Source organism: Entelurus aequoreus, linkage group LG03 (genome assembly GCF_033978785.1).
Source record: "Entelurus aequoreus isolate RoL-2023_Sb linkage group LG03, RoL_Eaeq_v1.1, whole genome shotgun sequence".
Classification (NCBI taxonomy): Eukaryota; Metazoa; Chordata; class Actinopteri; order Syngnathiformes; family Syngnathidae; genus Entelurus; species Entelurus aequoreus.
This window is the reverse complement of record NC_084733.1, coordinates 47,199,098-47,226,948: the sequence shown is the minus strand read 5'-3', so window position 1 is coordinate 47,226,948 and position 27,851 is coordinate 47,199,098. Positions and strand designations below refer to the sequence as shown.

General features: G+C 39.2%; 1 protein-coding gene across 1 annotated transcript in view; it reads left to right on the top strand.

Annotated features, from left to right (window-relative positions):
* The window catches only part of LOC133646514 (rho guanine nucleotide exchange factor 10-like), a 67,756-nt gene extending 47,125 nt beyond the window's left edge, over positions 1 to 20,631 (top strand). Inside the window, exons 15-17 of the mRNA XM_062041954.1 lie at positions 1,419 to 1,593; positions 18,302 to 18,424; positions 20,138 to 20,631. Coding sequence (XP_061897938.1) covers positions 1,419 to 1,593; positions 18,302 to 18,424; positions 20,138 to 20,631 — 792 coding nt within the window. The remainder of the gene's footprint in view (positions 1 to 1,418; positions 1,594 to 18,301; positions 18,425 to 20,137) is intronic.
* Positions 20,632 to 27,851: the final 7,220 nt, after the last annotated feature.

Sequence of the window (27,851 nt, the reverse complement as noted above, 5' to 3'; positions counted from 1 at the left end):
TCAGAAAACCAACAAATTTAGCTGAACTGCACCAATTTTGTCAAGAGTAGTGGTCAAAAATTCAACCAGAAGCTTGCCAGAAGCTTGTGGTTGGCTACCAAAAGCGCCTTATTGCAGTGAAACTTGCCAAGGGACATGTAACCAAATATTAACATTGCTGTATGTATACTTTTGACCCAGCGGATTTGGTCACATTTTCAGTAGACCCATAATAATTTCATAAAAGAACCAAACTTCATGAGTGTTTTTTGTGACTAACAAGTATGTGCTCCAATCACTCTATCACAAAAAAATAAGAGTTGTAGAAATTATTGGAAACTCAAGACAGCCATGACATTTTGTTCTTTACAAGTGTATGTAAACTTTTGACCAGGACTGTATGTCTTTCTCTTTTTTATGCATTCTAAATCGTAAATAAACGCTAGCAACAGGTGTCTAACAAGGCAGGTAATGGGGATTCGATTTATTTTGCTTACAAAGCCCTCTAAAAACATCCAATAACCTCCATCAACATTTCATATACACCCTGTAAGTATATATGTAATTTAGTAGCAAGCACATTCATAATAACATGTAATATTTACCATACTTTGGTCATTTTAAGCATTGCCGGAACATTTTGGCGGCACTTAGATTTTACAGAGCGCAACGCAATGTTCATTATTTTCCATCAACAAAATACAACTACTATTAATCATGGCAAACTGAGAGCTTTAACAATGACTACTTTGGGATAAATGATTATTCAGAACCTTATATCTTTGAGCCTTAACATAAGGAGGATGAGCTACAGGTTTTAGAAACTGAGTGATAAGCAGATTCAGCCCCAGTGAAGCATGAAGCATCATGTAGCACTATTGCTAAGTGCGAAACAAGAAATACTAATTACGAACATAATAAAACAATCACTTACAGTACAATGTCTGCTCTCACTGTGATGCAGACTGATAGGATGATTATATATTTTAGCACAAGACTTTTCACATTTAGATGATGAATTGATCATAGTCCTCACACAGGTAACACAAAAAGTGGGAGCAAACAAATGTCTGTGTGTTACTAAAGTAGTTCCTCAGCATTCGCTCTTATAACTACAATGTCGCTAATATGCATGTCACAGCATGTAAATGGAGGTATGTTAGCGGTTTTTGGTTTCAAGAGGGCTTTATGGGCGGAGTAAATGGATCCCATTGTTAGCCACCTCAGGCTAGCGTTTTTTGGGGAGTTAGAATAATCAAAAAAGAGGAATTGTGAATGATAGGTAAAATAAATACAAAAATGTTGATCTCTTTATAGAATTGTATTTTATTGTATAATCATTGCTAATAATTACAGAAAACGCTTTATTATAGTCTGCATTTGTCAAGGATCACTATTTACTGTATGAACCCCTTTCCACTTACATTTGTCCCACCCAGATGCAGCTGGAGGCCCATAATGAGGAAGGTATGGTGGTGTCCAACATGGTGGTGGCAGGGGTGGGCATCTGGATTGCCTTCAGCTCCAGTTCCACTTTGCGTCTCTTCCACACTGAGACCATGGAGCACCTGCAAGACATCAATATTGCAACACCTGTTCACAACATGCTTCCCGGTAAGATAACATTATTATTTCCAGTGCCCAGTCAGCATTATCAGGACTCAATCAGGACACACTGTGCTTATTTCTCTCCAGCGTGAATTTGACAAACTCAGTTTTTCTAGTTCATGCAATAGTAGGACACACAGTTAGGTACACCTGCACAATCTAATATCAATCAATCAATCAATGTTTATTTATATAGCCCTAATATTCAATTAAATAGCATGGTGCTCTCATGGAGGTATGAATAATACCAATATGCTTATTATAGTGCGTGTAGTGTATTGTGATCTATAACTGCAATGAATTTTTACTTCTCATAACTGAGTAAGGTAATTAAATGTTTCAAAACATCTCTCTTGAGAACTGTTCATTAGACTGTTACTTTCATGATTGTCATAATGATTCTCCCACAGTTTGAACCGCTTGGAGAAGGTATGCCCTTCTCGATTGTTTTGGCCTGTCCATTAATGTCTCTAATATGTTTGAGAATCGTCATCTGAAATAGCTGAGAACAAAATAGTGGCATTAGGAAGCCTATTTCTTCTCTAAAGTTGTATTATTTCACCACATAGGGTCTGATGTACTAAAGGTTTGGGTGTACTAAAACTAGTGCAAACTTGATCTACTAAGCCAGTGCGCTGAGGATTGTGTCTCATAAATAAGCAAAATAGAGAGTGAAATAAATTTAGCATGTCTGTATTCATGTATATGCAGATTATAAAATGATTATGAGAATGCCTACAATACTGGGAGGCGCAGATGCAAATGTAATTATTTAGCGCTTGCCATGTGCTTTATAAAGACTGAAATTGTTTGGGGCCACTGTTGTGCGTCCTTATTTCGTACATTTGAAATGTGCCTGCAAACTGGCACAGTTAAGCACAAATGACTGTGAGAAAGGAGGCGATGACAGCGAATGGAAAGATAATCCACCGTCCTACGTGTGTGTGTCAACATATTTGGACTGTGAGAATTAAAAAAAATACACATATCTATTCAGCAATATAATCTTATCATTGTATAGGTACTGGATGACTTGAAGGGGTCATATTATGATTTTGTTCTACATTTAAAACACTTTATTGTGGTCTACATAACATGTAATGGTGGTTCTTTCATCAAAATTTTGCGTAGTTTACGTTTTACAGATTATCTTCAAGCCGCTTTCCTACCCTCTCTTCATGATGTGCCTTTTTGTGGGTGGTCGTTTTTACATGCTTCTATTTAACTGCGTATTCTCCCCACCAGCCATGTTGTAGTTTTAGCGCTTCCATATCAAGCCCACTGAAAGATATAATTAGAACTATGCGCTACCTTGTAATAGAAATGGCAACAGCCAAGGATGCATGTGCATGTACGAGCCAGTCTGTCCCACAACAAGAGGATAGAGAAACAGAAGAAATTTATTGAATACAGCGTCGCACTACAATGGCGTACTCGCGCAAAGCTCTTTTGGCATATCTCTATCATATAAGGAGAATCTGCTGATGTCACAATTGGGAAAAACATCTCAAATGGGGTGAATTCCAAACGGCTCGTTTAAAGAAAATATGAAGGAAGCAAATAATTTTTTTGTAAATATGTCTGCAATTTGGCCATGGTATGATTTAAAATTTTCGGTACTTATGCAGATACCAAATACTAGTGCTGTGAATCTTTGGGTGTCCCACGATTCGATTCAATATCGATTCTTGGGGTCACGATTCGATTCAATTTTTTTTTTCAATTCAACACGATTCTTAATTCAAAAACAATTTTTTTCCGATTCAAAACGTTTCTCTATTCATTCAATACATAGGATTTCAGCAGGATCTACCCGTCTGCTGACATGCAAGCAGAGTAGTAGATTTTTGTAAAAAGCTTTTATAATTATAAAGGACAATGTTTTATCAACTGATTGCAACAATGTAAATTTGTTTTAACTATTAAATGAACCAAAAATATGACTTATTTTATCTTTGTGAAAATATTGGACACAGTGTGTTGTCAAGCTTATGAGATGCGATGCAAGTGTAAGCCACTGTAACACTATTGTTTTTTTTTATTTTTATAAATGTCTAATGATAATGTCAATGAGGGATTTTTAATCACTGCTATGTTGAAATTGTAACTAATATTGATACTGTTGTTGATAATATTCATTTTTGTTTCACTACTTTTGGTTTGTTCTGTGTCGTGTTTGTGTCTCCTCTCAATTGCTTTGTTATTGCAGTTCTGAGTGTTGCTGGGTCGGGTTTGGTTTTGGAATTGGATTGCATTGTTATGGTATTGATGTGTATTGTTTTGTTGGATTGATTCATTTAAAAAAATAAAAACATTAAAAAAAAATTTTTTTTTTTTTTTTTAAAAATCAATTTTTTAAAAATGAGTATCGATTCTGAATCGCACAGCGTGAGAATCGCGATTCGAATTTGAATCGATTTTTTTCCCACACCCCTACCAAATACCAATATGCAAGAAAAATTGGTTTTGCATAATAGGTCAGTCCTTATGTGAGACAATCACACATTTTTATGCATTCTGGCTCGTAAATAAATGCTCACCTAAAATGGAGGTAATGACCCCAAAAGGGACAAGCGGTAGAAAATGGATGGATGAGATTTGCTCTATTCAGCCTATAAAGTGCTCTAAAAAACCTCCATCAACGTTTAGTATACACGCTAGGCTTGTCCCTATACCAATAATCTAGTCCCAGTACCGGTACTAAAATGTATATCGATGCTTTCTGATACTTTTGTTACTTTTCCAAATAAAGAGAACTACGAAACATGTGAATATTGGCTTTATTTTAACATAAAATCTTACACTACATTAAACACTCACAGTCAAAGAACAACCGTACAAGTTTAAAATATAAATTAAAAGGGATTAAACCCATTGGGCTTTTGTTGTTGCACTCAAAGAACAAATTACAATTTTCCATATTACATATTACCTGCCATAATCAAGGATTAGGTTAGAATAGAACAGAAAGTTTTACTGACATATAACATTATTCATCATTTATGGTTGCCACTCCTGGTTTGTGCTTTTTAATAAATACAATTATTAATAAGTACTAAAAACAAAACTATGGATACATGCACACAGATAAGCCATGTCGCTGGTAAAACACATTTATTAAAGACAAAACACAAATTGTAGGAATTTCTTACAAAATTTAGTAATTACACTTACATTAGTTGACGTTAATTGGGCAGTTTTAACTCTGCTAATATTTGGCATCAATCCAAGCAGCTATGTGCGCATCTACGTATCTACATGTGCACAGCAGGGGAGCTAGGTAATTTATTAGAGTAGTGTGTTTGTGAGAATGGCAACGTGTTGGCTGAGTGACGTCAGTGAGTGAGTGGGCGAGTAAAGAGAGAGAGAGGTAGCGCATGCGCTGTGCAGTACAAGGATGAACGGGTCCAGTTGTGTCCTGTAAAACTAATAATAAAGCAACCAGATTGTAACGAATCAGTGGCTTCGTCATTCTGATCCGAAAGCGGAGCTGAGCTTAGACCCATTGCGGGTAAAGTGAAGGGTGGTACCCCCGACGAAATCATTCGCCCTGGAAGAAACGTCTGTCCTGTGCTCCTCGACTACGGTCTGCATGGGAGCCAAACAGATGGAAAGGTGAAACAACAACATTATTACTTGTCACTCTTTATAACTCCTTGTGCAGATCTGAATGTTCATTATTTAAATGTTTACCTAAGTTTGAAGCAAAGGTGGTAATACTAATCGCCACATTTGGCGAGGCGTGTTTTAAAGCAGCTGTTGTGAGAGTAGCGTATGTGTGTGTGTGTGCTCCTTTAAGAATGGCAGTATGTGGAGTGAGTGGACAAGTAGGGAGAGGTAGCGGCCGTATGTGCAGGAGTGTTAATAGTATTTTGCATGTCCGGTTGTGCCCTGCGATGAGGTGGCGACTTGTCCAGGGTATACCCCGCCTACCGCCCGAATGCAGCTGAGTTAGGGTCCAGCGACCCCAAAAGGGACAAGCGGTAGAAAATGGATGGATGTCCGGTTGTGCCCTGTGGAAATTATAAATAATGTGACCAAGTTGCAACTAATCGACAGCCTCTTCATTCTAACCGAAGAGTGGAGTAAAGGTAAAGTGAAGGGTGTTACCCACGACAAAATATCGGCCCTGGAGGGAACGTCTCCCCTGCGCTCCTCATCCACGGTCTGGGAACCGACAAGCAGGAAAGGTTTACTACAGCATTTGCAGCGCGGTGCCTCGCTGTTTAAAGCGTCACCTTTATTGTTAGTTTTGAAGCCCAAAATACTTCCATATTGCACTTCACACACCCTCTTTATTAACCAGTAGAATTACCGTTTTTTGCAATTCTTCCCCACCACTGCTTGTATACACTTTGTGTGTGTGTTTTCACACACTCTGCAACATGCGCCTCGGCTCTGTAGTCACCGCCGCACAGCGGCATTCAGATGAAAGAGTTAGTTGAGCTCATAGGACTAGATAGTACAATCCCTCAGATTAATCAGCAGTTAGTGTTGAGTGGGGTGTGGGGGGTTAGGGGAAAAGCTTCACTGGGGTCTTCAGGTGGGCACCCTCCTTCACTGGTGTTTCGTTGATAGGCCCACGACACCTCCGGAGGGCTCAACGGCGACATCTGGCGTCCCAGGTGTGCCCCCCTCTGCCTTTACCCCTAGATGTCATTTAGCAGCCCAGTTTGGGTCCTTTCTCTTGAACCATATCCATCTGCTACTTTGTTCAGCAGCATCCGACAGCGATTTGACAGCCCGCCGGAAGGCCTGACCTCTCAATCCCATTCCTTTGAGGAGCTTGGTTGTGGACGTAGCAACGAAGCCTCTGCACCCGACTTCAACTGGAAGCACTCGGGCACGCCAGCCGCGCTGCTCTGCCTCGGCTGCTATGTCCGCATACCTCAGTTGTTTGCGCTCATATGCTTCACCAACTGCTGCTTCCCATGGTACAGTTAGTTCAACAATGAACACAGTCTTCTGGGAGGTTGACCACAAGACCAGGTCCGGCCTGAAGCTGGTTGTAATGATTTCAGGCGGGAAGATGAGTTTGTGGTCCAAATCAACCTGCATTTTCCAGTCCCGGGCAGAGTCCAGAAGGGTTGCCTCCACTCTTGCAGATGGTTTTGGTGGGAGTTGTCCTGCTCTTACAAACTGAGTGGTGATTGAGTGACTAGGGATTGGGGGAGGGAGGGCCTTGTTGTTATTTCTCTTTTCCTCCAGGGTGATCGCCAGCTGTCTCAAGACCTGGTTGTGCCTCCAGGTGTAGCGGCCTTGAGACAAACTGATTTTGCAGCCAGTGAGGATGTGACGGAGTGTTGCAGGGGTTTGACAGAGTGCACAAGAAGGATCTTCTCCAAACCATTGGTTTAAGTTCTTGGGTGTGGGAAGAACATCGTAGGTGGCTCTGATGATGAAGCTGATTTGGCTCCCTTCCATTTCCCAAAGATCCTTCCATGTGAGCTTACGATGCTCCAGGTTTTCCCAGCTAGTCCACTGTCCCTGTTTGGACTGTGCCACTGCTGTTGCACATCTGTCTGCCTCCTCTTGTTGTCGAACCTGATCAACCACCAGCTTTCTCCTCTGGGCTGATGTTGCTTTGTGCCATGTGGGTCGACTAGCCCCAAGTCCAAACCCACCTCTTCCGTGCTGCACTTGTCCCACTATGTCTCCATGCCTGAGAGCAGATTTGGCTTGTTGTACGGCCTCAGATGGGATCCATTTCCTCCCGGTTGTCAGTCTGGGAGCAACCGCTCGGATCACCTCATCTTGAGACTCAGTCAGTGTCATGCTCAGCCTCACCTTGGTGCATTTAAACTCCTCCGTGAGGCTAAAGATGGGCAGTTCCAGGGCACCATGACCATATAGGCCGATGTTACTGAGGCACCGTGGAAGGCCAAGCCACTTCTTGATGTATGCACTGACTGTTCTCTCCAGCTTCTCGACTTTGGACATGGGGATCTCATAGACCGTTAGTGGCCACATCAAACGGGGGAGCAATCCAAACTGTAGGCACCACAGTTTCAACTTGCCAGGAAGTAAGGTCTTGTCAATGCGGGCAAGGCCTTTGATGGTTTCTTCCCTCAGCTGATTGCTCTGGTCCGAGTCTTTGAGACTTGCGTTGTACAATCGCCCTAGACTCTTGACTGGCAGCTCTGACACCAACGGAATGGGAGTATCCTCGATGTAGAACCTCTGGTCCGTGAGTTTCCCCTTGACGATAGATATGCTCCTGGACTTGCTGGGTTTAAACTTCATCCGTGCCCATGAAATGTTGGCATGAAGCTTTCCCAGCAGATGTTTAGTGCATGCAATGGTTGAGGTCAAGGTGGTCATGTCGTCCATGTAGGCACGGATGGGAGGTAGACGCTGTCCCCCTTTCAGACGTTCTCCACCCACAACCCATTTGGAAGCTCGAATTATCACTTCCATTGCCATGGTGAAGGCTAGAGGGGAGATGGTACATCCAGCCATTATTCCCACCTCCAGAGATTGCCATGATGTTGTGTATTCTGTTGTTTTGACACAGAATTGCAGATCACGGAAGTAGTAGTAGTACAGTACCGGTACTTTTCAAAGGTAATATAATACCGATTTCAATTGATTAGTACCGCGATACTTTATTAGGACCGGTATACCGTACAACTCTAATACACGCTGTAAGTATATATTTTATGTAGTGACAGGCACATTCATAATAACATGTAATATTTACGTATTTTGGTCATTTCAAACATATAGCGGCGTATTACACCACAACCTTCGCTATTTCCATCAACAACAACACTACTACTAATCATGGTAGACTTCATGAGAGACAACAAAGACTATTTGGGGAAAATAATGATTCAGAACCCTATATTTTGGAGCCTGAATAAATGGAGGATGAGCTACAAGTTTTAGAAGATCTGTCCTAAACAGGTCAAGCTTTAGTGAAACACTATGCATCGTGTAGCTTTATTGCTAAGGGCTAAACAAGAAATACAAAGTACGAACATAATAAAACAAACACTTACTGTACAATGTCGGCTCTCACTAAGACGTCAATTGATGGGATGTTCATATCTTCCCGTTTAGATGAAGAATTAATCATAATCCTCCCGCAGGTAAAAAAATTAAAAAAGTGACGCAAACAAGCGTTTTTTCATGTCCTTCTCACCATTTAAATTTAATGTCAAAGTTGACCAACTTCTCAGTTTATAGCAACAACCTTCTACTATACATTTATAATCTCAAACTAACGTTTACAGACTTAGAGGTGATGCGGCAGCAGCTCAGTATGTCAATAGCTGCATAAGCAAGTTACCTCTCTGTGATCATGGCGTCGCTAAAAGTAGTTTGTCTGCATTAGCACTTATAATAACAATATCGCTATTACTTGGTTAAATATGCAGGTCACGAGATTTAAATGGAGTATTGTTGGTGTTTTTTAGACATTTTACATTACATGTCAGTGAAGGTGACTCCTGTCACCGCAGGTTTGTCGTACACCCCTTTCAGTCTAAACACTGAACCAGTAACCTTTCATTTGGTCTCTATTCATAGTGACGCACCAAAAACATTTGACCTCACAAGGCCTGTTTTTAAAGTTACCTCAAAAGAAAGTCTGACCCACATGATAGGACCGAAACAACTCATTTTTTCTGTAAAATGTGGCACTGTTCTAATGGAGAGCGCCAACTAGTTGGTGGACTTTCCGTTCTGAATATCTTCGGCAATTTCCGGAGATTCTACGTCATTGTAGTAACGCTTCTGCACTCTGACCATGTTATTAGATCAGTCATAGTGGAAATACGCAAAAATTGGAAAGAGATGTGCTGTTTATCATTCGCAAAAATTGGAAAGAGATGTTGTGTTTATCATTCACAATTCAAGACAAGAACACGTACGTTTGGCTTTTTTTATTGATTTGAAATTGTAAATAAATAGTTAAGTTGAGTCAACAAATCGAGGGTCCTCTATTGCGCCCATTTTACCCTCTAAGAAACATCCATAAACCAATTACAATACATGTCGTGACCTGACAATGAACCAAATATGAGTGATATTGTTATTATAAGCGCTAACGCAGGCGGCCTATTTTAGCAGCGCATTGATAGCAGTGAGCTAATGCTAGTTGATATTGCTTTTGTTGCCACACTAAACCAGTGGCTGCGTCTGCTTCGTGTCAAAATTGCTAAAAGTAAATTCTAGATTATAACTCATGCATCTTTCACCTGCTAGTAGACAAATGTGGCCATGGACCAAGAGGCTGGTCGACTTTCACAACTTTTTTTAACCCTTCGTGACGATTATGATTGAATCTTCATCGTCATTATGTGAGCATCCCGTCCGTCGGCATCTTAGCAATAGTGGAACTATCACCGTAGTGTTTGTTTTATTATGGTTTCTTATGGTTAGTTTGTATGTTTAGCACCCAGCAATGCTGCAGATGCTATAATGTTTCAATAACACGGCATCCATTTAGCACTTCACTTGGCTTCTAATACCTATTGCTCATCCTCTATGTTCGGGATCAAAAATATAAGGTTCTGAATCATAATTTTTCCCAAAGTAATCATTGTTGGTTCTCACAAAGTCTGCTTGATTAGAATTGTTGTTGATGGGGAAAGGATCTGGTTCCTAACACTACGTCACAGATAATGTGACTGGCTTCCTTATCTGTTCCTTGTCAGCATGGGAATCTGAGTGAGATTGATACTATTTTGATCATATCTATTTATCAGCAAACTTTGGAAGTCTTTTTGGTGTAATAAATTAGATACATGTGATAATAGCTTCAATATAGACGCAACTTGTTTTTACACTCTACTGGAACTTTAAAGACTTACGTAAATGTTTAAATTGGTGTATAAAGTACCATATCATGAGGTTTGTTTATCCCTGGTTCAATTTGTATATACCACTCCCAGATCTCGAGAACTGTTGGGTACGAGAACTTCATAAGATTTAATCCAGATCTTTTGATTTTGTCACGTCACAAAGTAAAGAAGTCCATGTATGACAACCTAAAGGGGATGTTTGCAACATTTACACATATGCCAAGAGGGCGTCAACTTTCCAATGTATTTTACACAGTATACCCTGGCAGGGTATACTGCTTACGTTGTCCAAGTAAGCAAATTGTTCATTGCTTCTCTTGAACTGTTTTTGTATGTGTCCATGCACTCCCTGCACGTACAGTATGTGTTGACGAGACCGGCTAAGTGACCGCCGTAATCGCCAATAATTTTATTCGGGCCAGTAAAATTGTGTATTTCATAAACTGTGTAATTGTGAAAAATATAACCAATTGTAAAACAAATATGTTCTGTTAAACCACTAATGGTAACATAAGCTAGCCGGTGGTGTTCTTGATATATTTTTTGTTTTGAAAAATGTTACTGTGAAGAAGTTACAAACAGCACCTTTAAGGGTTGTCTAGTGGTAACCTTTGACTGCTGCTCAGTACCATTTGTCGCTTTTTCTTGGAAATGTCTAAAAACCTGCTTCACTGTCACTGCTCCTCTTGCAATTTCACAGACAGCTGTTTTTCAACAAATCACAGCTCAACACAAAATTATCCAATATTCCTCTTATTTCATCATATCCATTATCTAATTCCTCTTCTACTTGCTGATAAACATTAGCACATAGAGATTAAGAGTGTTTGTCTCCTTGCTGCTACGAGCTGGAGCCCACCTTTGACCCCTGACTAATTGCGACAGTGTAGGTTTGGACAAGGAGGAGACTACGGAATTGAGCATGTTGGCCAAGAGGAGACGAACACAGATTCAACCTGTATAGAATTTGAGATTTATGGATTATTTTTCTAAAAAAAACAGGGCTATCAAATGTAATGCATTTGCTCACGCGATTAATCACAAAAAATATCAAATTAATGAAAAAAAATGCATACACCAGAGCAAAGATGAGTAAGGAGACTTCAAATGGTAAATTACACTTTAAAATACACCCTGATTAATCCGAATTCTAAAGTGTGATTAATCTGGAAAAAAAAAACAACTAATCATTGGAGAGCACTAAAAAAACGTATTACAGTTCCTCACTACATTTTTCAATATAATTTTAAAAGCCTTCTGAAATGAGCAAAATAAGGCCCTTGAATGTAATGGTGCTTTGGTAGCAGCCTGTCTTAAAAAATTGTCAGAAGTATAAAAAACATATGCATGGATATAAACTACTCGGTAGATATTGTACTATAAAACCCCAGTATATCATCAATTAATGTGAGCATTTGAGTCCCTTCTTTAAGGAGCAATTCACCTTCCTTATGTCGTATACCTTAATGGCTCTCCTTCGTTCTGTGCTTATGTAAGCCATCCCACACAGTCACTATGAAAGGTTGTACTTTTGAATGTGGGAAGCAAATATGATAGATGTCGGTACTTCCCCCAGCCTGTGTTTTTGTCATTTGTATCTCCGCTTACTGTCTTACTGGTGTCGTCACAGTGCAGGAAGAGGAGAGGACAGTTTGCTGCTATTGTATTGCTGACCACGATCACGGCAATTCAAATTAAACATCAGCACGGCAAACGTCCTATTCTGAAGTCATCCGAAAAAGCCTGCTGCTGCTTTGGCTCTTGTAGTCCGCTGTGTTACATCAGCCTTCACCCAAAAACACACATCCTGAAAGAATGAGAGGAGATTACACATGTTTGTGTGATTCAACTGAGTAACATCGAGTAATGCTTTGTCTCACATTTTATATGTCTACTTATGATGACAACATATTAGTACCTCAAATGGTTACCCTTAATTCTCCACTATCATCCCCGCCCTCAGCATCAGCACCAGTTGTGTCACTGGGCCAGTTCGCTGGATGGTAACACGATCTGCCTCAAAGAAGTTGGCAGTTTTCTGGGGCTCGCTTTGCACATCTGGCATTCCTTTTACCTCAAGCAGCATTTATTAGGACATAAATGTAATATCACAAGCCATAAAGTGCAGAGTTTTGTAAGATTGGTATGCAGTGCTCCGGTGGGAGGTTCATATCCAACTGCTAAAAAAGCGACCTCCTCATACCTATGACTGCAAAGAAAACAGATCACTTAACTATAGTGGGATTTATATTTCTGAAGAAAAAAAGTCAGTTTACTTGAAGCAATGCTCCCGTGTTCACCTGATACAGTGGTGACCTCCAAGTGATAGCCAGTGTTTAGAGTTACAAGTGGTAGGCCTCTCCTTCAGACAGATGTGAATGATAAAAGCAGTCTGCAATGGGAGCTCAGCGCCTGTGTTGGCTAATAAGATCCATCCAACTTAAGCGGAAGCTGGTTCTGTGACAGACTATACCACACATGCAGAGCTTTGCTCCTCTGGGTTTATTCTTATCTCCACTTTTCCAGAATGCTTTGCAGAGGATTTATCACCACAAGCCGCTCCAGCAGACCAGAATGAGACGTAGAAATGTGCTGCCTGTGCATCAACTGGTATAATTAGAGTACTTTAGGGATTGCTGCAAGAAAAAGAGGAATGGGTCATTGATATGCAACCCTATTTTTTTCTTAATGTTAACTTATTTACAGTACTTAGTTACAGTGGAGCCTTTAGATTTAAGCACCCCAAAAGTTGTACGAAGTGCAAACAAAAATGAAAAATATGACTCAAAAGGTTGCAAAAACACTTTGAAGTTGAACTAACGCTATCAAGTGTAGTCTTTTGGACCTCAGTTTAGCAATCTAGATAGAAAAAAATCTCTTTTTTTTTTTTTTTAAGATTTTTGAGTTCTGGTGATGGCAAAAAAAGTGACGACAACCATAGAACTGACTTATCAGTTAAAAGTAACATTATTTCTATTTGTCCCAGACATAGCCTTTATTCAGTGCACGTTAACACATTGTACTTATTATACCAATGTCCGACTAGCTAAGATGTATGACGTAATATCTAAATTATTCGACCAGTGTCAACAGTCTCAGCTAACTTGATACATATGTTTTGTGCAGCTATTGGAGATACATGTTTAATACTTTGTCTTTGGTAATTTGTGAAAAGATAGAACCAAATCCTCTAAGTGGACAATTTGGGGTAGCCCCTCGGTCATCTTCCTTCAACAAATTCAAAAAAGAATCATGTAGCATTCACTACTTTGTTGGCTAGAAGACTCATTGTGTTATATTGGAAAGCAACAACGCCTCCCTGCCTTACCCGCTGGATTAGAGATACAGGTGAAACTCCAAAAACTTGAATGATACGTAAAGGTTCCTTTAATCCAGCAATGCAAGTGTCAATCTGATATATAAAATAAGATCACAATATGCATCTCAAGATATTTAGAGCCTTTTTTGATATCATGTTGATTGGTTGACAGTTTATGTAAACTTCAAATTGAAAATCGCAGAAAAACTCAAAAACTGTCAGCCATGACCATGAAAATTATGACAAACAAAGGCTTGGCATATCTCTCTTTGCATGTAATTACTTTATTTCACACATTAGTTTCACATTTGAAGTTGAATTGCTGAAATGAATGGACGTTTGCAGGATATTCAATTTTTGGAGTAGCACCTGTATTCTTTATTCCCTCAAATTGGAGAAGCTTAGACAAACATTGTTCTACACAATTTCAAGAACTTTCCTTAAAAAGAGACTGATTTTTAATTCAACCTGGATTAAAATGCCATGTGGAAAACTAATAAGCTTTTTCTACTCATATCTTTTTGGGGGCAATCATGTGGCTCTGAGTATAGTTGTCTTTGGCTTTATGTTAATAGATTTATCCATACTTATTTGACTGATATTTTGTGTTGTTTTCTTCTTTGTGTGCATCTTGTTTGGAGGTAAAAAAAAAAAAAAAAAGAAGTAACATTTGATATGTGATTTTACTTCTGGAAATTGTATATGCTTTAAAACTCAGTCAAACATTTGTTTTTAATTTAATGATTTAATAAATTAATCCATAATCATTAATGATCTGATTATATTTAACAAAATTAATCCATCTGCAGTGCAGAATGACTCAAAAATCCCTGTAACGTATCTGGCAGCACATTATGGGCAGGTTGTCCAAGTAGTGTTACTGTAGTGCATACACAAATGGGCAAATGATGTAGTAGTGACAGACGGCAGAAGCACACAAACAGTCTAAACAGTACGTTGGCTCTTTCAATGGGAAATGTCAGAACAAAAACCATAACGAAACAGTCGACTGACAAAGTATTATTAAGGTCCACATTAATGTGGAGAAATGTTTATTTAGAAAAGCATGCATGGTTTTGTTAACATGAACATGGTGGTAAAGGTGTTTAATAAACACGTTTAGTATATATATATATATATATATATATATATATATATATATATATATATATATATATATATATATATATATATATATATATATATATATATATATATATATATATATATATATATATATATATATATATTCAGTTCTTTCTTGAGTCTCTGCTTATGCAAAACGAAACACAATTAATACATTTCAAAGAAAATATTTATTGTGATAATCAAAATGAATGCTCTGCAAACCTGATTATTCTGATTAAAAATGTTTAATTGTTTGACAGCTTTGGTGTGAATACATTAAGAGAATATTACGGCTATGTTAAAATCATTCTGTACCTCTACACAGTTGGTAATGATTTTGTAAGTCCGAAAGTTTGAATTTATCTAGTATTCATATATCAGTATTTCCTATAAAGAAATTTAGTCTAAATAAAAAATTTTTAAAAAAGTGGAGCCTGTCGACTTTTAAATATGCAGTCTGTGCTGAAATTGTATCTATCATGTTGACATTATTATTTTACCTCAAGGGAATTATTATGAAATTATTTGAGTATAAAGAACATATTAGGGATATCAGGACATCAGGGCGTCGTCATCTTCTGTGTGATTGCTTGGCACTTTGAATTTGTCCTTCTCATGTTCGTACATGTTGGAACAATTTTAGCCTACTAAACCCTTTCATTTCTGTCTGGAGGTTCTTAACATTGCAGTTGAAGCACTTTGACATAATATCCTATAATAGCAGTCATTTTCACAGCCAATACTTTCTAATAATTCAGTGCAGTTCATATAAGAGTAGGTATAGTGCATAGAATTGCAAAAGACGATTTGCCTTACTGAAGTCTGAATGTTTGTAGGAAAGCTTGCTCTTTGATGGTGGCAGTTTGGCTGCTGTGTTCGGGTGTAGCAGGCCGTCTTTGTCTGCTGCTTTTTGACCTAAATAGGCAGCCATGCGTGGCTTAATGAGAGATCAACATCGGGGGAGTCAATAAATAATACCTACAGCTTGTCATTTACAATACCATTGTGTCATTACTGACATCATTTACAATGCTGGTGTTTCTAAGCGATCTGCAGGAAGTCTGCATAGGACTTTGTAATATAGGGATTTTCAGGGTTTTGTGTAAATCAGACGCTGTAGTTTAGTTCAGCTCACTGTGGAAAACGTGTTTAAGGTACCTTAAGACAGTAAAGAGGGCACAATAATGCAATGTATCCATTGTTTAGTTGTGACTTGTAATTGCAAAAGAAATGTTATATTCTAATAATTCCATTCCTGTTGTTTCATTGAAATGATTATTTTCTGATCAACAGACTGAAGTGTGTCCAGTTTCATCGTTTGTTGTCAGTGCCACAATGAAAAGAGTTCCAAAAAGTGTTCCAATTTATTCAGATCACTTAACCTATAAAGTCAAATAATTTGATTTGAAATGTAATCAAATGTTACGGTCTGTTTTGATCATTGTTGGTCTGGACCCCAGGATGCAAAGACAACAGGCAAAGTGCAGGTAAAAACCCTTTTATTAGGTTAAGCACAACAAAATAGTGCAGCAGGGAAGTGCACAAAAGGAACTCGACACGGAAAGCATAGGGAAAGCCATGCTGCATGACAAGTTACAAAGCACAATGATCCTGCCTAGTCCAGAGGACATGGTTGGCATAAAAAGCATCCTAATTGGCAACCAGGGACAGGTGTGTCCTGATTGCCGGACAGCCTTCCAAGCTGTATTGTTTTTTTTATCCTGTGTATATGTTTTGAAAATATGTTTTATTGTTTTGACAGATTAAAAACAATTCTTAAAACCTTTTATGTAATGTAAATAAATGTGATTGTGACACTTTCACCCTGAGAAGAGATTCAATTTCCATTATTATAATCAAAGATTGACCAGCGTTTTCAACCTTGGTAGTCCTACTGTGGAGACAATACCTAACTAAAACCAAACTGTACTGCGTGGTGGAAACAAGGCTAACTGGCTCCCCGATTAAAAAGTGAAAACGTAAAAAAGTAGACAGGTCACATCTTCAGCTTAAAGTCGAGCTAACTTAAAGGAACCCCAGGCAGAAAGATTGACCACATGGTGCTGTTTATTCATATTGTGACTGCATGGCTGCTATAGTGTGTTATTGTAATGTGTGAGATTTACTCCCTCCTGCTGTTGCTTGTCGGGGCTAAGTGCGGATCAAAGTGGTGCTCTGCTGTAGGATCAAGGCCCGTGTGGATGTTCACTCTGGATTTATTTTAGTTCACCCTCTGGGTGGGGAGCTCCAACTATTATGAAAGGGGGAAATTGAGCAAGGCAGTGTGTTTTTCTGCTCGTGCGGGCCCTCATCAGAAGCACATGTGGCCAGGATTGTCTGTCCTTATTTAACTGGTCCTTAGAGACCTGAGTGTCTACCTGGCTGCCTATCTAGTGCTGGGTGTGCCTCATGTAATGTGTGCAAGGGGACTGGCAGTCATATTTTCCAAAGCCCAAGAGGATTTCAAATCAAGCAGTTAGAGCCGTAGTGGCTCACAAAACCTTGCCCCCCACATTGCTCTAGTTTTTTTCTTAGGATCATAAGGACAGATGGTAAAAATGTCTGTATAGATATTTGTAGACCTGACAAAGCTCATATCTGGAGTCAATTTCCATTCACACAATCTGTCAAAAAGCCAGATTTTATTGCTTTGCTATATGAACGGTGCTCTTAACTTAACTCTCTTGACTTTTAGTGTGCAAAGTTGTGTCACGGACATTTGTGACTAAGATGGACGCTGACAAGTCACATTGTCCTCTTACAGCAACCGCAAGCTTTCATGAATAGAGACGGTGCTCATTGCTTAATTACAGTGTTACGCTTCAGTCATTCTGTTATGTAACACTGCTGTGTTTGTTTGTGTAACTCTTTGCAATCCATAACGGCGCAATTCAAGGCTTGAAAGGAGCTACTGTATGTTTTATTCCGGTTCTTGTTAGCGTTGCCTTGGAGAAGAGAACCTCATCACTGCAGAAACATTCCACAAGATGCACCTCCCTAATGCAACACTTTACTGTAGCTTGCTTATCCATGGACAATCATGAAACAGCACATGGATTAAAGCATGGTTCCTTACGTTTGTCCAGGGGCCAGAGTGTATTACGTACAAACATGCTATAATTATAATGATACAAATCTAGTATTTTATTAAAAACAATAATAATGCACAGCATACGCCCTGACTGGAATTTGAACCATAGCCGCCTTGGTCAGAAACCATTGAGCTATCCAGCCACTCAAATTGTATCTCCTCCATTAATGAGCAGTTTTCTGTAAAACTGTATGATTTCATTATGTGGGTGATGTTTGACACTCCAAAATAAAAATGTTGGCAGGCCGTTTGAACACTCCCTGACTAAAGTAAAAATGCACACTGGCCCTGGCCTCAAAATCTTTGTTACAGTTCATTCCAATGGTGTTTGATGGGCGTCACACTTTTATTGTGTTGTCCCTCTTACAGGTAGCCAGAGAGTGTCAGTGAGCAGTTTGTTGGTTTGCCATGGTATGCTGCTAGTTGGAACCAACCTGGGTGTGACCGTGGCACTCTCGGTCCCTAGACTACAGGGAATCCCCAAGGTCACAGGTAACACACCTCCAGAAAATATGTGTATTTCCACAGTAGGCCCTATTCTCCGTTATACTTAAAGGGGAACTTCACTTTTTGGAGAATTTTGCCTACCGTTCACAATCATTATGAGAGACAAGAACACACATGTCTTTTTTTGGGGGCGTGGGATTTTAAAGATGATAAAAAAAACGCTTGGAAGCTGCTGCTAATGGGAGTCACCATTGTAGCCTTCAAAGCCCTCTAAAACAACTCACAAAACCCTCCATCAACATTTTATTTACACACTGCAAGTCTATATATAATAACAGACACAATCATAACAATATGTCATATGTACAATATTTACTGTATTGTGTTCATTTTAATCATTGCCGGAACTAATTCTTCAGCCGATTATTTCCGTTTACATAGCAGCGCACGTCTGGAACGTAAATAAAGTGTTGTCTATGTTTTTGGAATGCATTTTTAAAATGAGTAAGAGGTAGAATTGATTGTTCCCATTAGCTGCATTGCGAGCCACCAAGAACGAGCCAATTTGTAAGTTTGAAAGCAGAAAAAAAAACAAAAAACTTTTGTCTTCTTGTCTCTCATAATGATTGTGAACCTTGGGCAAAATTCCAAAAAAGAGTACAGTTCCCCTTTAAGTAAAAACATGGATGCAAAAAATTTACAAAAAATAAGGTAATGGTGTTGGTTTATTTACAATTACAAAAAGGCACAATAGATATTTCCAGTTTGTCATTACAACATGTTCGAAATGGAGTAGGAAGAAGCAGAGTTTATTCAATTTGACCCTTTCTGTTTTTATAGGAATTTCATGACACATTTGTTTTTACTCAATCGGTAACAATCTGTAAAAAAAAAAAAAGTCTTGGTTTTCATACACTGTCTTGGTATTAGTATGATTAAACACATGGTGGTGACTCAGTCTCAAGCCGTAGAGTCACTGTTTCCATAGTGTCACTGAATCCAACACATTGCAAAGGTACTGTCTTTATTTATCTGTAATATGTTTTTTTGGGACATTTTTTGTGTGTCTGCAACGGAATAATTGAAATTATATTGTTTCCAATTGTAGAATTATTCATATTTTCATACGTGTTGCATTTTCAACTGACCCTTTCAAACATATTGATATCAAAAACTAAGGTACTACTGTACTGTATATCAGTGGACCGATTGGTACCGGGCAGCACAAGAAATAAAAAAATATAATTATTATTTTTTTAATTTTTATTATTAATTTTTTTTAATTATTAAATCAACATAAAAAACACAATATATACATTATATATCAATATAGATCAATACAGTCTGCAGGGATACAGTCCGTAAGCACACATGATTGTATTTCTTTATGACAAAATTTTTTTTTATAAATAAATAAATAAAAATACCATTAAAAAAAATAACCCCCTGGTCCGTGGGACAAATTTTCAAGCGTTGACCGGTCCGTAGCTTCAAAAAGGTTGGGGACCACTGCTGTATATGGATATGTACACATGTGTATTGTATGATCAGATCTCATTTTTATGCCAGCCACCTGTCATGTACGTTTTGACTCAATGTTTTACTGTATAAAGGACTGCCAATGACTTATTGTTTGTTATTGTCTCTGCAGTAAGCAATATATTAGGCTCAGTATGCTGCAGTGCATTGTGTGATGTAGAAGATGCACCCTAAGTTGTGTCCGGTGAGTCAATCTGTAACATTTATCTGTGTGTTTAGGTCGGGGCATGGTGTCCTTGCACGCTCACAGTGGACCTGTCAAGTTCCTCACTGTGGCTGCAGCTGTCTGTAACGGTCCCACGGGCTCCCTGTCCCCCGCCTCCTCAGCCTCAGCCCAGGTAACTGCGCCAGAGGACGGAGAGGCCGCAGAGTCAGCTTCGACCCTGCCTCAGGGCCAAGGGGTCTGGCTGGGAGATGCAGGCTGCACCACCATGGCTCTCCAGGACTCCCTGTCCTCTTCGTCTTGCGGCTCTTTGGCGCAATCCCAAAGCTCCTTGGAGCACGGGCCTGAGGACGGAGCCCTTTATGACGTCCTCCATGATCCCACCCACCACCGGAGGGGACGGCGGGCCAGCAAAGTGGACGTCAGCTCTCTGCTGGTGGTGTCTGGAGGCTTGGGCCACCGCAGGGTGAACAAAAAGACCAAACAGTCCCGCCATGAGGACAACACCTCTACCATCCTCATCTGGCAAATCCCCCTGCTTAACATGTGACATGGCAGTAAGCTTTTTCACTGACTTGTTCTACTTATTTCAACAAACTAAATGTCTTATTTAAACATTTTCACTCCACTACAGTATTCCTGATGATGAAAAGGAACATCATCACTCTTTTGCCAGAACAGACATATCTTTATTTGTGTGAGCAAAAACAAACTAGCTGATACATCACATGATCCTCCAGTGTTGCGAACAAGACCACCGTTTTTTTTCTAAGCTTATTTTTCTACCTGAGGCCTGTGAAGTAGTGAGGAGGTTGTTACGTAAAAGGTTTTTTTAAAGATTAGGATCAGGTTTGAGAAAATATGTCAAGACTTGCTGAGGTGTAAATATGGAGCTGACTCAGAATTATGTGTAAGATTTTTAGACAAAAGTTCTTTTTGTGTAATATAAAAATATATATAATTTCAAGGACTGACTGCTCTGAGCTGCTCCAGTGCAAAGAAGAGGGATTAAAAAAGGAGAAATCATGTTGACTGAATGACGTAAGAAGGGATGACTAGATCCCTGGCTGGCCGGGGTTCTAACACACCAGTTGGAAAGTTTTTGTTCAAACCTAAACTTATTTTTCTTTCTCACTTAAGCATATTTAAAACAAATGTTGCCACACTTTTGTATGTATATTTTTCTGTTATGTTCTTTAACAAGTCTACAAACATTGTTTTATTTAGACACTATTTGTTATAATTTAATTTGTTTTGTAACCTAGAAAGCATATGTAACATTGTGCAAACCTCTCTGTATCGAGTGAACACATTATTGATAAAAAGGCAATAGTAGCAAGTTGAGGAGTATAGAATACAACAATGCACTGTGATTGTTTTACTGCAGTGCTTGTTGGGACCGGCAGTGCCTAAAGGTAGGTGAGCTCAGCCCCATGCCGCTCACGTCTCCCACTGCCAAGCAAAGAGGGCCAAGCCATTTTCTCACTTGAAACGCCTACGTCGACTGTTGTGTAACTCTTTTCACTATTCACACAGCTGATACTACATCTTACTACTCCTCGGTTATGTCTGTGTTTCATACAATAATATGTTTCTACTCCTCTTATTGACTCGTGTTTTAATATTGTTGGTGGCATCGCTCACACTTCAAGACAGCGATGCAGCTCGAGGCTCTTTGCTTTCCCCACTGACCCTGAGGTTGCCATGGAGATGCTCATTTTGTGTGCATGCATCAGTCCTCAACCACTCTTTGTTCTCAGAATATCTCGCGTTCATACCTCCCCGTTTGAATCCCTCACTCTAATCTCACAGGCCTGACGGTTGTGCATTGTCCTCGCCGAGGCTCCCATATTTATAACACTTCATATTTATAACACATCAGCAGAGGAGAGAGTCAGGAACTTATAGAATTGTGTTTGTTTTAGATCTACATCACCATTAATTTGCAGGACTGCATCTAAACTTGATTGAGGGGTTACACCAGTTATTTTCAACTGGGGGCCCAGTGACACCATTCCGGCCACAGAGTTCAGTTCAAAACTTGTTTTCAGCAAATTCCTAAAAACACTAGAGTGCTCCTGTTGTATAGAGGAACTTGAACGACTATAAACATATTGGCAGATCCTTGTATTGATGTTTTAACTTTCGTAGTAAACAGAACACTGGGGTCCAAACTTGTGATTAACAGAGGCGTTCCTCAAGGCACCCCTTTAAGTTCTCTCCTTTTTGTCAGTTACAATTTTTTTTGTCATGTGATTCATTAAACTAAGGTGTTGCTGTAGGGTTTACTTTAGATGCAGTCAGTAATCATTTGTTTAACGTCTTTAGTTCTACTAGTGGTGTCCCCCAAGGTTCCATTTTAGATCCCCTCGTTTTTACGGGCCCACTTTGGTGGCCCGCAAGTTCAGTTAAAGAAAAAACTCGTGAGAGACTCACATTTTTGCAGCAGATTCTTAAAAACACCCCCGTCTCCATCATGGACTCCTTCTGTTTCTTGGGCACCACCATCACCCATGACCTCAAGTGGAAGCCGACCATCAGCTCCCTCATCAAGAAGGCCCAGCAGAGGATGTTCTTCCTGCGGCAGCTGAGGAAACTTAAGGTGCCGACCGAAATGATGGTGCAGTTCTACTCAGCCATCATCGAGTCCATCCTCACCTCCTCCATCACCGTGTGGTTCGACAAGCATCGACTGCAGCGCATCGTACGTGCTGCTGAGAAGGTTATTGGCTGAAGGCTCACATCCCTCCAGGACCTGCTCTCCTCCAGGACCAGGAGGCGTGTGGGTCGGATCACAGCTGACTCTTCTCACCCTGGCCACAAATGATTCTCCCCTCTCCCCTCAGGCAGGAAACTACGGTCCATCCAGACCCACACCTCCCGCCACCTGAACAGTTTTTTCCCTTCGGCCATCAGGCACATGAACAATAACAAGATCTGATAGCTCAGTTACAGCTCATTTTATTACCTATTCTGTGTTATGTGTTTTATGTTGCACGATTGCACCAAGTAAAATTCTTAGTTTGTGAACCCGTTCTCAAACAATGGCAATAAAAACTATTCTGATTCTGATTCTGATTCTAAAGATATTTGACCATCTTGTTTGCAGAAGGACCTTAAAAGCAGCAGAGAGCTGTAACGCTGACAAAACAAACCAAAATCAAATGTCCCCCAACTTTGCTTTCTGGAAATAGGGCCCCTAAAAGCATTTAGTTGAATATCCCTGGGTTAAACTCACTAGATTTTGATGCAGATCATGATGGGGGTTTTGATCCAGGAATTAGTTGTCACAATTGTTATCATGGACATTAATCAAATTAATTTGCATGTTTTAGTTGAACAGTAGATTAGATTAGATAGAACTTTATTAATTAAGGCTCTCTTTCCAGAAACACCATATGCAGCAAACAGGACTGGGGCAATAGCATAAATTAAATCATAAATCACTCACAACACAGAACACATGAAGGACATTTAAAATACACAAAAAGATTAAATACAAAAATTAAATGAAAGAATAATAAAAACAGAATAACTCCTAATGTGAAATACTTTTCTATATTTACATCCAACTTTGTCTTTCTCTTTATACCATTTTTTTTTACTTTTAATGACAGTCAATCACATTATAAATAGACAACAAATTCACAGCTAATATCGGTGGCCTTTTTATCCTCTGAGCTTTTTATGATGTTCAGTTTCACTTCCATGTCACACTGCTACATAATGAAGTCTATAAAGTATAGAATGAATATAAATACATACAATTTGAATATAAAAAAATCTAATCCGCCAAACATTTCACAACCACCCTGCAGTACCTCGACGGACCCCATCTGTTGAAGATTACTGTTCTACTGTTTTTAATGCGTACTGTAAATACATTCCCCTAAGAACCAGCGTCCTTTGCAGTGGACTTTTTTTTTGTTGAAAATATTTTAAGGCTTACAAATTTTAGCAAGAAATAGCCCTCTTATTCAAAACACAACTATCCACTGCTAGAATGGTGGTTCTAAGGAGGCTATTTTTCTCTCTACCAGTGGTTCTCAAACTTTTTTCACCAAGTACCACCTCAGAAAAAACTTGTCTCCCCAATGACTAACATTAAAATACAGTAGTGTAGTAGGCCTAAGTATTCAATAAAAACACGACCGAGATTTTTTAAGTGTATTTAATATTTTTGGCCACTGCCACATTACACACAGTTTAAATATAGGAAAAGAAAACACTGTACTTTAATCAAGTGATTCTTTGGTGTACCACTAGATGGAGCTAGGTTACCACAGTTTGAGAATCACTGCTCTATATTCGGGGTTCTGAACCTTTTTCACCTCGGGGGCCCAACTTTTCTACTACAGAGGGGCCCAGGACCCACTCATCTTCAATAATTATATCCAATTTACTTAGTTTTACAGGAAAAAAATCTAGTCAAATAATATGAAAGAATGTGGTAATCAAAAAAATTATTAAGGCTTAGATCAGGCTGATTACAAAAAATACCTTATTGTCAAATATAGTACCAAAAAAGGGAGTCATGCACAAAAACATATTTTATTTTATTTTTTTACATACAGTTACACATTGATAAAATAAATGCATTCTAACTAAATTAATAGTAAATAATAAAAATAACATGATTTTGAACTTAACTGTCAATAAAATTAAAATGCAACTGAAAATACAATTTCACCCCTTTAGTCATATTTTTTGCGCTTAAGAAACATCTCTATGACTTTAGCTCCAGCCTTCTTCTGTTTGATATTGTCACTACTGCCACAAGTGTAATACAACTGAGTAATGATGTGGCCCATACAGACTACAGCTGAGAAACCAATCTTTTTTGACGGCTGACTAAGGGGCGCTCGCGACCTGACAATGAGCCCCCCGTCCCGTCCCTATGGTTAAGAAACACTGCTCTATACTAAACTAAAACAATTTTTTCAAAACCCATTCATCCATCCATTTTCTACCGCTTGTCCCTCTCTGTGTCGCGGGGGGTGCTGGAGCCTATCTCAGCTGCATTAGGGCGGAAGACGGGGTACACCCTGGACAATTTGCCACCTCATCACAGGGCCAACACAGATAGACAGACAACATTCACACTCACATTCACACACTAGGGACAATTTAGTGTTGCCAAACAACCTATCCCCCCACAATTAAAAAAAGAAAAAACATGAGTTCAGACCAATGTGTTTTTTTTAAAGTGGGACTTTGGACATCACTGACAGAAAACTGATAAATATTGATGTCATAATGCTAGTATCACTCTAATTAGTGAAGTGCAGATCAATACTGAAATATCGATACCGCTGATCCCAAATATTTATGCTCTAATATCGGTTCTCAAATCAAAATATCGATACATTCTATACTTTAGTTATTAAAATAATGTAAATCATTAAGAGTTACTAAATCATTGAGATCTTGTCTAAATAAATTCTGACTGGAGGGAACTACTTTTTCTTCCGCCTAGGTAAGTGTGTAATGTGCAAGTACAGCAGTACACTGTCATTGAGTCTGTTTGTTTGTGTAAGAAAATGACTGCAATTAAAATCAGTCACTCATTATAAAACAGTATTATTTTATTATTTGGAGACTCTACATATAGTTGAATATAAATAACAGTACAGAATGACACCATCATTTGTTTTGCCCTGTGATTTGGTATTGTTTGAAGACGATCGCCCAAGAGCATCCATTTATCCATTTTCTACAGCTTGTCCCTTTCGGGGTCGCGGGGGCTGCTGGAGCCTATCTCAGCTGCACTCGGGCGGAAGAAGGGGTACACCCTGGACAAGTCGCCACCTCATCACAGGGCCAACACAGATAGACAGACAACATTCACACTCACATTCACACACTAGGGCCAATTTAGTGTTGCCAATCAACCTATCCCCAGGTGCATGTCTTTGGAGGTGAGAGGAAACCGGAGTTCCCGGAGGGAACCCACGCAGTCACGGGGAGAACATGCAAACTCCACACAGAAAGACATCGAACCCAGGACCTTTGTATTGTGGGGCACATGCACTAACCCCTGACCACTGTGCAGTTACACTTAAAGGCCTACTGAAATGATTTTTTTTAATTTAAACTGGGATAGCAGATCCATTATATGTGTCATACTTGATAGAGATGTCCGATAATATCGGCCGGCCGATATTATCGGCCGATAAATGCTTTAAAATGTAATATCGGAAATTATTGGTATCGGTTTTTTTATTATCGGTATCGTTTTTTTTTGTTGTTTTTTTTATTACATAAAAAACACAAGATACACTTACAATTAGTGCACCAACCCAAAAAACCTCCCTCCCCCATTTACACTCATTCACACAAAAGGGTTGTTTCCTTCTGTTATTAATATTGTGGTTCCTACATTATATATGAATATATATCAATACAGTCTGCAAGGGATACAGTCCGTAAGCACACATGATTGTGCGTGCTGCTGGTCCACTAATAGTACTAACCTTTAACAGTTAATTTTACTCATTTTCATTAATTACTAGTTTCTATGTAACTGATTTTATATTGTTTTACTTTCTTTTTTATTCAAGAAAATGTTTTTAATTTATTTATCTTATTTTATTTTATTAATTAAAAAAAAAAAAAACCTTATCTTCACCATACCTGGTTGTCCAAATTAGGCATAATAATGTGTTAATTCCACAACTGTATACATCAGTATCGGTATTGGTTGATATCGGTATCTGTAATTAAAGAGTTGGACAATATCGGAATATCGGATATCTGCAAAAAAACATTATCGGACATCCCTAATACTTGATAATTTCGCGATATTGCCATATTTTTGCTGAAAGGATTTAGTATAGAACAACGACGATAAAGTTTGCAACTTTTGGTCTCTGATAAAAAAAAGCCTTGCCCCTACCAGAAGTAGCGTGACGACACCGGAGGAAGGACTGCTCACATTTTCCTATTGTTTACACCAGCAGCGAGAGAGATTCGGACCGAGAAAGCGACGATTACCCCATTAATTTGAGCGAGGATGAAAGATTTGTGGATGAGGAACGTGAAAGTGAAGGACTAGCGTGCAGTGCAGAACGTATCTTTTTTCGCTCTGACCGTAACTTAGGTACAAGGGTTCATTGGATTCCACACTCTCTCCTTTTTCTATTGTGGATCACAGATTTGTATTTTAAACCACCTCGGATACTATATCCTCTTGAAAATGAGAGTCGAGAACGCGAAATGGACATTCACAGTGACTTTTATCTCCACGACAATACATTGGCGAAGCTCTTTAGCTACGGAGCTAACGTGATAGCATCGGGCTTTACTGCATATAGAAACAAAACAAATAAGTCCCTGACTGGAAGGATAGACAGAAGATCAACAATACTACCAAACTCTGGACATGTAACTACACGGTTAATGCTTTCCAACCTGGCGAAGCTTAGCAACGCTGTTGCTAACGACGGCATTGAAGCTAACTTAGCTAACGGAACCTCGAAAGAGCTATGCTAAAAACATTAGCTCTGCACCTACGCCAGCTCTCATCTGCTCATCCCGACCCGTGCTCACCTGCGTTCCAGCGATCGACGGTACGACGAAGCACTTCACCCGATTACCGATGCGGTTGGCGGCCCGGAGACGGAGGAAGTCAAGGTGAGGTCGTTCGGCTAGCGCGTCTGTTATCCTCAAAGTGCTCCTGGTTGTGTTGCTGTAGTCCGCCGCTAATACACAGATCCCACCTACAACTTTCTTCTTTGCAGTCTCCATTGTTCATTAAACAAATTGCAAAAG